This window comes from Anguilla anguilla, chromosome 17 (genome assembly GCF_013347855.1).
Source record: "Anguilla anguilla isolate fAngAng1 chromosome 17, fAngAng1.pri, whole genome shotgun sequence".
NCBI lineage: Eukaryota > Metazoa > Chordata > Actinopteri > Anguilliformes > Anguillidae > Anguilla > Anguilla anguilla.
The window spans coordinates 10,880,111-10,893,506 of record NC_049217.1 but is presented as its reverse complement, the minus strand read 5'-3'; the positions used below and the strand labels follow the sequence as shown (position 1 = coordinate 10,893,506).

Here is a 13,396-nt window from a genome sequence, read left to right as displayed (position 1 = left end):
TCCGTCTCTGCCAGGCAGGAAGCGTGAGCCTCTCCGTTGCTGCCAGGCAGGAAGCGTGAGCCTCTCCGTCTCTACCAGGCAGGAAGCGTGAGCCTCTCCGTCTCTACCAGGCAGGAAGCGTGAGCCTCTCCGTCTCTACCAGGCAGGAAGCGTGAGCCTCTCCGTCTCCGCCAGGCAGGAAGCGTGAGCCTCTCCGTCTCCGCCAGGCAGGAAGCGTGAGCCTCTCCGTCGCTGCCGGGAGAGGCGGAGTCTGCAGATCGGATGTGCTGTGCGCGTCGCCCTCGGCTGTGATTGATAGGAGCCGCTGTCCCACAGGGCCCGGCGGAGGGATGAGGAATTGGGTTAGGAGTGGGGGGGTTTCGTTTTTTTTGTTGTTTTGTTTTGCCCACAGTGTGGATATCTCAATACAGCGCGCTGTAGGTTTCATACAGAGTTGTGTACGCTGTAATTGTTCGGGGACGTGGCGGTCTGTAAACGCGCGGAAGGCGCGTTCGCGAGGCAGTGCCAACCCGGTGATTTAACAACACAGCAAGCCGCCTGTGCTACGGCCTTCCCTGGACTACAAGAGAGTCACACAAGAAGGCTCTGATGGCGCTAAACTTTGTTAACTGTCAATGACATCATAAATTGCGTAGAGGCACTCTTGATTTAACCTGTCGAACGCTGGGCAGGGAGAACAGGGAGCCCTTTGCTTTGAGTTAGTGACCCGGTGGGAGGGCCGCTGTGTTACGGAGAATCGGTAAGAGCACAACAAAGAGATGAGAACAGGCCGTCCTGCCCCTCCGGGCAGATCATTTTGTGCGCTGTCTCGCAGTCAATTGAGGAAATTAAATGAAATGCATTTATTCAAAACAATCTCATAAAACTTCATGGACATGGATGTTTCAAATCCTGACTTGAATTTCAGATCATTTCCTTCATTTGTCATCACATATTATTATTAATGTGTTTCTAAGACAAAAAAAATACCGAAACAAACAAGAGACATTCCAAAGCGCACACATGAATACACACTCCCTACTCTAAGGATCTTGCTTGTTCATCTAATACATTTATAAGAAGCTTAAATTGATGGAACAAGAATAAACACACCAATAGCAGATAGATACACATAACATGACCTGACATGTTCCACACTCTGTAAAAAGAAAAAAAACTTCCTGATAAAATTGCAAAATTGCAAATCCTAGTAATCCTCACAGGTACTGAAGAGGTATTTCCAGAAATTCCACCAATCACCATCACCACTGTTCTACTGGTTATTACCAAAAGTACATCATGTTTGGTGGAGCTCCTATCTGTACTGTACAGTACGTGTAAGGTGACATCATAGGTGTCTTATTCCTTTCCAATTTTCCACCTATACGCCTTTACTTTTCACCAGCTGTTGCTGAAAAACGTGTGTATTTTGTGTTCCCTTCCCACAGTTCCAGAGTCCTCACTCCTACTCGCCCCCGTTCCGGTTCGGGACAGTCCCAAACGGAAGCACAGAGAGGAACATCAGGAAGAACTACCCGGACATGCACCAGTACATGGTCAAATACCACCAGACAGGTGTCCAGGACGCGCTGGTCAGCCTCAAGACCGGGTAAGGCCAAGACCCCATTCTGTGCTCCTCTTCTGTGCTCTCTAAGGCTAAACTTCCCTGCGCACAGGTTTAGCCCAAACACTCTTTATAAATTTTGTCCATACATGCATGAAATACGGAGTGGCATGAAGCATGGCCAGGTGGAGGGGATGCTGTACGGTAGTTTGTAAGTAGCCCGTTATAAACCTTATTAAAGTGTTGATTTTCAACTTTGTGTTTTGAATGTTTCTGCATTGTAGACATTCAAGAAGCCTCACAGTAGATCAGTGGAGGAAATCTGTATGGTAGAGAAAGACAGGCAGGCAGCAGACAGGGCAAGGCCTCAAGGCCGGTAATTTGGTCCCTCTCTTTATCGCACATAAGGTGTTACCCTTTTGTTAGTCTGCAGAGGGAAAATGGCCGCTTTCACACAAACAAAACGGGATCGCCCACCTCTCTGGTATTCCCCCCCCCTGCATGTACTCTTTATGGGGACATCTGAGTTCAGGCAGGCTACATGGAACTGAGGGGCTCTAATGTGTCCTCTGGGTGCAACATAAATGTGAGACCTTTCTATCTGTGTGTGTGTGTGTGTGTGTGTGTGTGCTAGTGTGAGTACAATGTGCCACCATGGACTGCCTACAACCTAAACACACTGGGTGTGTGTGTGTACGTGTGTACAATAAATAGGCCTCCATTTAACCAGGAAGGATGATGAGACGTGTTGGTGTGATATACAACTCTGGTTTACAACTGCACCTATATGGCCACCCACACACCTCCCTAGGGGATGAATAATTTTGGATATAGTATGCTTTTAGTGGATTAGATCTGTGGGGCCGCTGCATCCCTTCTTATTAAAGGCAATGAAGTGGATTTACAGGGTGGAGAACCACGGAGACCGTCTCTGTCCGTCTCTAACAACACAGCAAGCCGCCTGTGCTACGGCCTTCCCTGGACTAGAAGAGAGTCACAAAAGAAGGCTCTGCTGGCGCTAAACTTTGTTAACTGTTAATGACATCATAAATTGCGTAGTGGCACTCTTGGTTTTAAAAATAGACAGCAGTATGTCAGCCGCGCAGGCAGAGATCGCGCATTAAGGAGAGCAAAGGCCGCCGACACAGAATGAGTCTCGTCGGGAGCGAGAGGGCCTCCGTGTGAAATGGCGCCAGCTCTGACACCGCGGCTCCTTCTCCTCGCAGACGGCTTCTTCTCTTTGCACGGCGCGTAAATTATTACACGCCCGCCGAACGGAAGTCAAAGTCATGCAAGGCACCTTCAGCGTGTCAGAGGATCGGCCTCGAGGACATTCTGTTCTCCTTCACGTACGCTTTTATCCAAAATGTGCGTTTCTTTTAACATCTGCGCCTTTCAGAGACTAATCAAATGAAATCAGGGCGCTTGCGACTGCCACAATAACTTACACATGTTCACCTGCTGAGTAAATAAATGTACATGTTAATGTGCGTGCACACGTAAAAAGACATGTCTCAAAAGGAAATGTAAGAGCACGGTGAATATAGTAAATCGTAATAGTAAATGGGGAGTAACTGTTATATTATAAGGGCTGGTTTGAGGGTTTCATCCGAAACCCTGAAAATATCTGGCCTCCTACTGTGAGCTTATTTGCTATTGTTACATTGGTTCTAATATTATTTCCTTAGTAATCCTCTTTCGACTTACACAGCCTGCTTTTTTATTGACTATCCATTTATAAGGATGAATATCTTGGCAAAGATTAAGAAAGACTTACTTAAGGGTAGAGCAGCAGCACCCCAGCTGGGAGTCAAACCTGCAACCTCTGACTTTCTCTGTGTTTAACAGCCCTCTGCTCCTTCCTCTCTAACGGAGTCAAGCAGACAAGACCATGGCCTTTGTGGCATATAGTACGAAGCCAATGATTCGGAAGTGTGCATCTACACGGTCTTGTATGCAATCTTGACCATAGCAGTGCCAACTGTGGCCAGACAGGGTGGCAGGGCAACGCACAATTGGCTCTGGCGTCGCTCGGGGATGGGAGGGTTTCAGTCGGCTGGGACAATAGCGTCACACGGCAGCGATCCCCGCTGGCCAATCAGATGACCACAAGTGTGCCCGTTAAGCTGCATGTGAACTCTGTTGCCCTGACAGCAGCTGACATCATGGAGGTGACATCACAGGAGACGCTCTGACGGTTTGAGCGCTGTCCTGAACTGACAGAAGGAGGCTGTGGCAACCAGAGCTAAAAAATTCAATCTGGCATTCCAAATCGGTGTAAAAAGGGGGAAAATGCTTTTCAAAATAAACAGAATGACCTCGTTTACTCCACAATTATCACATAATTATCACATAGTGGCATTAATTCTATCACAATTTGCCCTTAATTTTTTACTTATAAGTATTCACTTTTAAACCCTCTTACAGTTTGTTGAGTTAATTGTTTTTTATGATTGCTTGCCATGATATGATGTTAAATAGCTGTTTGTGAATAAAAACTAACACTCACATTTAATTGCAAGTCAAGGTTAAGGACCCATGTTAATTTTTCATGCAGACCACTGTGTATTTAATTAGGAAATAACTACAAATCATACAGAACAGGAAAGTCTGTTCAGTGTTAAACTGGATGTGCCAAATACAAGCAAAGCAAACAACCCCCTGGAAGCCCCTGAACAACTGAATTAGAAATGTTTTCCCATGTCCAACCAAGCACTTCCATTCAGTTTCATTCCTTTTGAAGCTTAGGATTTTCTTGGGGGGAGGGGGTGGTTTCCATGGTACCCTACAATAGGTAGTAATAGAAGGTAAGCATGTGGGGAGCAGATAAGCATGTGAGAGGTAACAGCGCAGTATAGTGGATGGAGAAATGATATTAAAAATGAGAAGTTGACTGACGCTTAATCAGAATGGCTCTGGTAAACATCCAGCTGTATAAATGGGTTGTGTTGTTTAAAATCTCTGTCGGTTGCCCTGGATCAGAGTGCCTGCTCGATGGCACGATGTAAACATGACGTGCGTTTCTCCTTCCCCTCCCTGCAGGAAGCTGGACGCCTTCATCTACGACGCGGCCGTGCTCAACTACATGGCGGGCAGGGACGAGGGCTGCAAGCTGGTCACCATCGGCAGCGGCTACATCTTCGCCACCACGGGGTACGGCATCGCCCTGCAGAAAGGCTCGTACTGGAAGCGGCAGGTGGACCTCGCCATCCTCGCCATCATCGGAGACGGTATGGGGGCCGTTTGTCCTGTGGGGGCTCGGGGGGACAGTGGTGCAGGTTCAACAAAACAAAACACAACAAAACACAGCGGCTTCCTATTGGCTCTCGACAACCTTTTTAATTCTGGATGTGAAAGTTAACATGCACCATCCGCATAGATGGTGCTTGATTCTTGCAGGATGATTTATTTTATCATTTTTTTAAAAATTCGGTACCCTTACATACAGCATAAGAGCCGGTGCATTCAGCCAGTCTCCAGCCTAGCCTTTTAAATGCTCACATATAATATCGGGCTATGGGGATAATGGTAAAGACAGCAAAGTGTGAGCATGCCTGAATTCTATATAGTAGTGTATTAATTTTTGGCTGAAACAGAATCTCTCAGCTAAGAATACAAAGATGAAATGTGTTGGACCTGCAAAACCAATACTACAGCCTTCCCTGGACGAGTAGGGAGGTTAACGGCTAATGACACCGTAAATTGCACACTGACGCTGTTTGTTTTAAAAATACACAGCGATTGCATTTTTAGGGGAAAGGCAATGGGTGCTAACGAGTCTTGCCGGCAGCGGGGTAGGGAATTATAGAAAACTCACAGATATAAAGGGTTTTGGATTCGGCACAGAGGGTGCTTGAAGATGCTCTACTTTTCTGCTGGCTTATTAATTTAAAAAGTTCTATTCTATAGCTATACTTGCAGCATAGGCAATGCACAACAAGAAGATGAGAACTGTGTTGTGAATTAAATAATGTCTCCATTTCTGCTTGGTCCCAGAAATAAGGGTGGTGTATATAAGTGTAGTGAAAAACATGTTATATACGTCAGGTGTTATATTCATACATTCCTAGTTGTGTGGGGCTTCTCCATGTCCATTTAAACAGCAACTGCAGCATCCCAAGTGCAAAGGACTGCTAATTGTTCTGAATTAGACACTAAAGAAGACTTACCCTTTAAAGGTCACAGGGTATAAAATGGGCGTACATCGAATGTAGAATGAACAGATAATATTTATTTAAGGGCTTTCTAATTAGCTGGATAAGTTCAGACAACCTCTCCTTTAATACTGTGTATTTCTTGCAATATGTTCCGTGCCAAGTGAGCCCTTTAAAAAAGAAGTCACATTTTGGGCGATTAACCGGTAGACTGACAGGTGAAATCATAATGGAAAGATGAGTGCTGAGAGCACGGGCACACCTGGTCATTGAATCTCAGCCGTTAGTGTCAAATGAATATCAGTTCAAAGACAAAGCAGACGGCAATGAACCAAAGCCTGCACTGAGTTTAAAAAAAAGACAGTTAAAGGAGAAAATTATTAAAGAACTTAAAACATCCTTTCCTTATTTGAACAAGAGGCCAGTTGGAAGGAAGTGTATGGGGGGGCCTCAGAACCCTGCTGTACATGAACACTTCGGCTTCACAGAAAGTTCATGAACCCAATGCAATTCCCAGGGTTCATTAAACTCCAACAGTTTATACGAGTCCTTTAGGGATCATATGTACCATCGCAGAGAAAAACGTATTCTATAACAGTTGCCTTCCTTTTGAGGCTTCATCAATGATTACTGCACATTCATAAATGATTTAAATCTTGCCTTCCATGTGATACATCAAATATGCTTGTATGCTTAACACTTCTGAAGACATAAACACTTATTAAATGGTACTGCAAAGCAAATAAATAAAAAGCATTTGTTCAAATCAGCTTTGGGCTTTCACAGGTGTGAAAGGTTGCTCATATTATTTCTCATATTTTTCCTAGCAATGTAGATGCGAGTAAGTCTCTCTACAGACATCTGCAATACACGGTCTCTTCCATCACTGCGTTTCATAAGACATTCGCCAAATGTTACCTCCACTGTGTTATTACACAACATCAATCTGGATGAGAGGAGTGTTCATTTAGCAGCTGTACCTCACGCAGAAACAGCCCACTGTGACAACAGCATAAGGACAGGCTGGAATGTGTGCTACATTACTAAACTAAGTTTTCAGGAACTGCGTTATGATGTGGAGACGTTGAAATAAAAAAAGTGCAAAAATTCCAAATGTATTACACATTACACATACACACACACACATATGTATATATATAATTTTTTTTAGCAAATGTATATTTCTACATTTCTGCCAATATTTTAGAGCGCAATGACATCCATCATAACACATCCTTGAAGTTGGATGATAGCTCAAGTCAGACGATCAGTCTATCTCAAACTCAATCTTGCCAAAACTGAGGTGCTCTTGCTTATACTTCCATATATATATGGAAGTACCATATACTTCCACGCCCCTCCAGGATCTGCCTATTGCCCTTGGTTACGCAATGGCGTCTGCCTCCCAGACTGCTAAAAATCTGGGTGGATAACAGACTGTCTTTCCCCCTTACCCCTCAAACAGGCGAGATGGAGGAGCTGGAGGCTCAGTGGCTGACGGGCATCTGCCACAACGAGAAGAACGAGGTGATGAGCAGCCAGCTGGACGTGGACAACATGGCGGGCGTCTTCTACATGCTGGCCACGGCCATGGGCCTCAGCCTCATCACCTTCATCTGGGAGCACCTGTTCTACTGGAGGCTGCGCTACTGCTTCACCGGAGTGTGCACTGGCAAGCCTGGCCTGCTCTTCTCCATCAGCAGGGTGAGCGCCTACATCTCCAAACCTCTGCAAGACCCGTGTGCGTGTGTGTGTGTGTGTGTGTGCGCGTGAGCCTGCATGCGTGTGTGAGAGCCTGCATGTGTGTGTGTGTGTGTGTGCACGTGAGCCTGCGTGCGTGTGTGAGAGCCTGCATGTGTGTGTGCGTGTATGTGTGTGTGCATGTGAGCCTGTGTATGTGTGTTATCTACAGTAAAACATCAGAGATAGAAACCCTTCTGGAATGGGGGTGGTTCACAGCTGAAATTCTCCAAGCTTTGAAAGTGAAGTTAAAATACTCCAATTTCAATTTGTTTGTTTCGTAGACATATAATGAAATGTTTACGAAAAAAAAAAAAACCATATGAAGTTTGCCTTTTGCTTCCAGAGGTTGTTCATATGAGCACATTCATTTTGTAGCCTTTATTCCCGATTATAAACATAAAAACCATTTCATTCTGTGTTGCTGCTTCTTGCCTTCCTTCAAAAGCGGCACAAACTCAGAGTCAGTTGCATTCGAAAAAATGTCTGGCCCTCCTAGGTACGTCCAGGTGACTAATCCTTCTTTGTTTTCCTGTCTCTCTCCTCACAGGGCATATGGAGTTGCATTCATGGCGTCCACATCGAAATGAAGAAAAAGTCTTCGGACCTGGACTTCAGTCCCCAGGCCAACATGCTGAAGCTGATGAAGTCAGCCAAGCACATGACCAACATGACAGGCCTCACGGCCTCGCGGCTGGGCTCCCCGAAGCGTCCCGGCGACTTCATGCACCCGGCCGGGCCCATGCTGATGGACATGATGGGCGAGAAGGGCAACTACATCTACACCGACAACCGCAGCTACGCCCCCAAGGAGGTGATCTACGGCGACACGGGCGACCTGCAGGCCTACCTGGCCAACCGTCACAAGGACCACCTCAACAACTACATCTTCCAGGGCCAGCACCCGCTGACTCTCAACGACGCCAACCCCAACACGGTGGAGGTGGCGGTCAGCGCCGACGCCACCCAGACCAACGCCAAGCCCCGCGGCGCCTGGAAGAAGTCGGGCCCTGTCCAGGACTCCCTGGCCTGTCCTGACGCCCGTCTCTCCATGAAGAGCCAGCGGTACCTCCCGGAGGACGCCGCCCACTCTGACGTGTCCGACTGCTCCAGCAGAGCCGCCTCCTACAAAGACGCCGACGGCCAGAAGCACCTGAAGTCCAAGGACAACTTAAAAAAAAGATCGGTGATATCGAAATACCCTAGGGACTGCAGCGAGGTGGAACTGTCCTACTTAAAGAGCAAGCAGCAACAAGGAGGAGGAGGAGGAGGGGGGCTGGGCCGTGAAAAGATATACACCATAGACTCCGACCGGGAGCTGAGCCTGCACTCTGACCCGCTGCATTACCGCGAGAGCCGGGCACTGGCTGACGACCTGGACTTCCCCGAGATCTACTCCGACCACAACGACAACTACCGCAAGGCGGACCAACCCATCATCCACCTCAACAGCAGCCCCCTGCACCACGGCGACTCCGACCTCCTGCCGGACGCCATCTACGCCAAGCACTACCCCAAGGAGAAGAGTCTGAGCCTCAGCCCGCACGAGACAGGCAACGACCGCTGCAAGCAGACGCACTGCCGCAGCTGCCTGTCCGCGGTCATGCCCAGCTACGTGAGCCACTACGCCGCCCGGTCCCCCTACAACCGATGCGAGGCCTGTCTGCGCACCGCCAACCTCTACGACATCAGCGAGGACCAGATGCTCCATGAGGCCATCAACCCCGCCTCCTCTTCCTCGGCGGCGGCGGCGGCGGCAGCAGCGGCGAACCAGGACGGGATGTTCGGCCAGTACTGGCCCCAGACTGACGGGCCCCACGTGCAGAAGAGGAACCGGCTGAGGCTCAGCCGGCAGCACTCCTTCGACAACATCGTGCTGGAGAAGCCCAAGGAGGTGGACCTGGGCAGGCCGGCGCGCAGCGTGAGCCTGAAGGAGAAGGACCGCTGCCTGAACGACAGCCCCTACACCAACATGTTCAACTTCAGACCGGACAGGCTCCTGGGAGGCCGGCCCGCGCTCTTCAACCACAACCTGGAGGAGAGCAAGCGCAGCAAGTCCCTCTACCCCGACCACGCCTCGGACAACCCCTTCCTGCGCTGCTCCTCCCGGGACGACCAGCGGCTGGTCCACGGCCGGAGCTCCTCTGACATTTACCGGCAGCTGGCGCCCCTCAAATCGAGGAACGAGAACAATCTGCGGTCCTCCGTCAGGTCCGCCGCCTCATACTGCTCCCGGGATGGTCGGATACACAACGACGTGTACATCTCGGAGCATCTCATGCCTTACGTAGCCAACAAGACTAGTGTGTACTCAGCTCCCCGAGTCCTCAATTCCTGTAGCAATAGAGGAGTGTATAAGAAAATACCCAGCCTCGAGTCGGATGTTTAACGCTCCCGTTTCGTGTAGCTTCAATCTTAATCCATTTTAGGATGCCACAGCCACCTAAAACCTGAATCAAAAAAAGTACCCACGTACTCTCTAGACAGTTTGTGTTTGTTCTTTTGTTTTATTTGTTTGTTTGTTTGTTTATATTTTGTTCAGCATCAGTGAGTTGCCCGAACAGTGCTTGCCAAAGGTTTTCAGTGTTTCAGTTTTTTCTCAGTGCAGTAAAATATCTCATGGACTCCAGGAATCAGCTCTCAAGAAGAGAGAGCAGCTAGCGCTAGCTGGCGTAAAGTACCTCTCGCAGGGAGAGGGGAGGTGACCCGTTTGAGCGGAATGTGGTGTGAGACAAACGCAAATCAATGGCACAGGTTCTCTTCAACCTGGCTTGCAGCCCCAAACCTTCCTACAGATGCCATCTCCCAGTTTAAGCAAATGGGTCTTACTTAATGCTCTTCCAAAACCTTGGAAGTAAATGCAGAAGCTGCTTTCGGCTGTACAGACATCCCCCGCCCAATACAATAACCAAGAAAAAAGAGGTCGAGAACTGTCTTCATTCAGATGATCTGACTACTTCAGGAATTGCTATGAATTCCATGTAAACAGATACAAAACCTGAGGCAAGCCAAGGGTATTTTCAATTGTTGTAGTGCACTTATAATACACTTTGCTTTTTTATGTTGTAGTACTCTGCAGTAGACATGGGGGTTTTCGGCATTCTAATCACTATCTAGTATGGTTTAGACTTAGATTTTTTGCTACTAGCACACTTTAACAATTAGTTAGCTTCCCTCTGCCTCTGTGAATTCTAAACATTAATTTCAAATTACAGACAGGAATATATATTTTTTGCATGTTATTTTGGTACTGGAAAGTAATCACCACATTTACATTAAATGGAATTAGTCTTGCTGATTTTAGGTGGGCACCTGTGCAATTAAGACTTGACCTATGCTTAGTAAAGCTCTAAAAGTCCAGCTTCGGCTTGCAGAAGGACAACCAGCGAAACGTTTGCCTGGGATATTTTGTGAATTCTCCATTCTCTCTCTCTCTATCTCTTAAACAGGGTAATAAAGATTTTAACATTGTACAAAGAATTACAATTTTATTAGAGAAACTTTACCTCACGGTTATTGTGTTCGGTACTTAGATTATCGGAGCTGTACACTGTGACACTGAACGAAAAAAAAAACACATTCTGATCCTTCTGAAGACTGTTGTGTTATTTGTCGCAAAATGCAACCGTTGGATCTTGCCCGTGTTGTCATCGAGTTGTGTGTCAAAAATGTCGAGTGTGTCATGCGAAACACTGGGTAAGATTCAACTCTGAAAGAGGACATCGGTACGCATCAGTTGTCTATAAGACATTCTCAGCATCATTAATGAAAATGACACAATTTGGGCTTTATTTGGAATATATAAATTGCATAAATAGAGCATGTTTATTTCATGGAAACACGTTATTGCAGATTCACCCATGTAAAAATGTCCTACTAACTTGAAAATGATCTCTAAAGGGAACAGAGATGTGTTGATTAGCTGGAAGGTAATATCTCAGGAGACGTATTGCATTGTGGAACTTGTGTATTGATTTAGTGTTGCACAATAAAAACGCACCTTGGCATAGTGTTTGGCTGCAAAGTGCGGCCTTTTACTCCTCGCTCATCTGCTCATCCAAAGTCTTCCAGTACTCTCCTCTCTTTCTGTGAACCGTGAAAAAAACCCCACTGCCCAAACAAAGATGGCGAAGCGGTAGCTAGGAATGCAGAACCCGAACAGGTTACTTCACAGCAGCGCGCACCTTACAAATCCAGCATCGGCAAGACATGCAATATACGCAGTGCGAGTTTTACTGTGAATCCAAATTCACCCATTGTTTAATTTGAAAAAAAAGAAGAAGAAGAAAACAATGTTTCCAGGCAGCAATGTTTTTCTTTTCCTTCATATCTGTTCATTTTCTCTCAGTGCTGTCTTGGCCCCGATATTCCTTTCAGCTTACCCACTGTTCTGAAGGAAATTCTGCAATGCCTCAGTTGGCACTAGGAGTACTTGCAGACTATACTAGACTTTCCACAGGTCATGTTAACCTTCAATGCTGCTCAAGGACGTTGATGTTTTAAAAATATGCACATATAAAATATCAAGGATCCGATATCCAAGTGTGGAATCGGTTTTCATTCCTTCCTCAATCTGTCATACATTGATTATTTTTCACCCCTTGTAACAGCCCTGTTCCTTATGGGAAATCTTTTTTAATTGCATATGAAATATATATATATATATAAAAGGCATGCAACTCTGATGTTAATACATTCATTTTTTTTCATTTTTTATTTTGATTTATTGAGCACTAATGATTTGTGATAGAGTGCATGCACTGTACGCTATGCACTAAAAGAAAAACTGTTCTTTTGGTGCAGTGCAAGAGTTGGCCCTCAACCCAATCTATTTTTAGATACATCTTACTCCCTGCTCTGTCTTTACCCCGAGTGAGGTAAAGCCTAGTCATGTAAGGTAGATCCTCCTCACGAACTATGCTTTTGATTTCCACTGACCTCTATTCAGATCTTATTTTTATAGGGAAAAAATGTTTGATCAATCTGCTATTCCTCCAAAGATATGATCTGTTCCTTTGTTACTCATTGTTTGGTGTAGGAATTTTTTTTTCTTCCTAATCTGTCAAACACTTGAGGAACTATTTTGAATATTAGACACCTGTAAATCACTTGTAAATTACTATAGGTATACATCATCCTCATCCTGAAAATGATAAATCTAAAGCGTGAACAATATTTTTTGTGTGAATTTCACAGGAGTCTATATAGCTAGCAGCAGTTTTTTTCTGATAGAGGAAGACACTGTTCACAAGGTCTGTATTTAAACGTCACCTTAAGAGATTTGAGGTCTCCACTTGGATGGAAAACAGGGATCTCAGCCATGGAGTATTTGTAAGCTTGAATTTCGGGACGGGGTGGGGGTGGGGTGCTCAGTGGGGTAGGGAGAGAGAGGGGGATTTTTCTATGTAAATATACTCTATATTATTCCAGGTGAGCTTGGATCAAGCATGCCTACAGTAACCATGTTCCATTGCTGAAGGGAAGCTCCGCTTTGGGTCAGCTTGGTATATGAACACAGTTCCCATGATCCTTTGCAATGGCCTCCATTTTAATTTCCCTGTTCATGAACCAAAGTGCCAATGCGTCACAAATCAAGCTGACTATATTCAAAATATATGGGGACTGTGACACAAACAGACCTAAAACCAAAATTTTTCATTTATTTTCACTAACACTGCAGTTTGAAATCTTTCTGTTTTTGTCTCTTAAAATGGTAAAGACCAGATAGAATGACAGTCTATGAAGGTTTTGTTTTTGGCTCTGTATTGGTTTGATTAAGTATTGGCTCCATCACATACAAAAGTAACACTTCAATGTTCTTTCAGCCAAGCCAAACTATCCATTCAGTAACCAATAAGGAACAAGTAGGCTTTATTTATCCTTTCCTTAATATAGTCAATTACATGCAGTTTAACTATTACTGATTATATTTCAGTAATAACATAGTTATTGTCCAGTT

General features: G+C 45.8%; 1 protein-coding gene across 1 annotated transcript in view; it reads left to right on the top strand.

The window, feature by feature from the left end:
* The window catches only part of grin2aa (glutamate receptor, ionotropic, N-methyl D-aspartate 2A, a), a 137,453-nt gene extending 124,673 nt beyond the window's left edge, over positions 1-12,780 (top strand). The window contains exons 10-13 of the mRNA XM_035399200.1: positions 1,428-1,588; positions 4,586-4,773; positions 7,163-7,401; positions 7,988-12,780. Coding sequence (XP_035255091.1) covers positions 1,428-1,588; positions 4,586-4,773; positions 7,163-7,401; positions 7,988-9,826 — 2,427 coding nt within the window. The 3' untranslated portion in view covers positions 9,827-12,780. The remainder of the gene's footprint in view (positions 1-1,427; positions 1,589-4,585; positions 4,774-7,162; positions 7,402-7,987) is intronic.
* Positions 12,781-13,396: the final 616 nt, after the last annotated feature.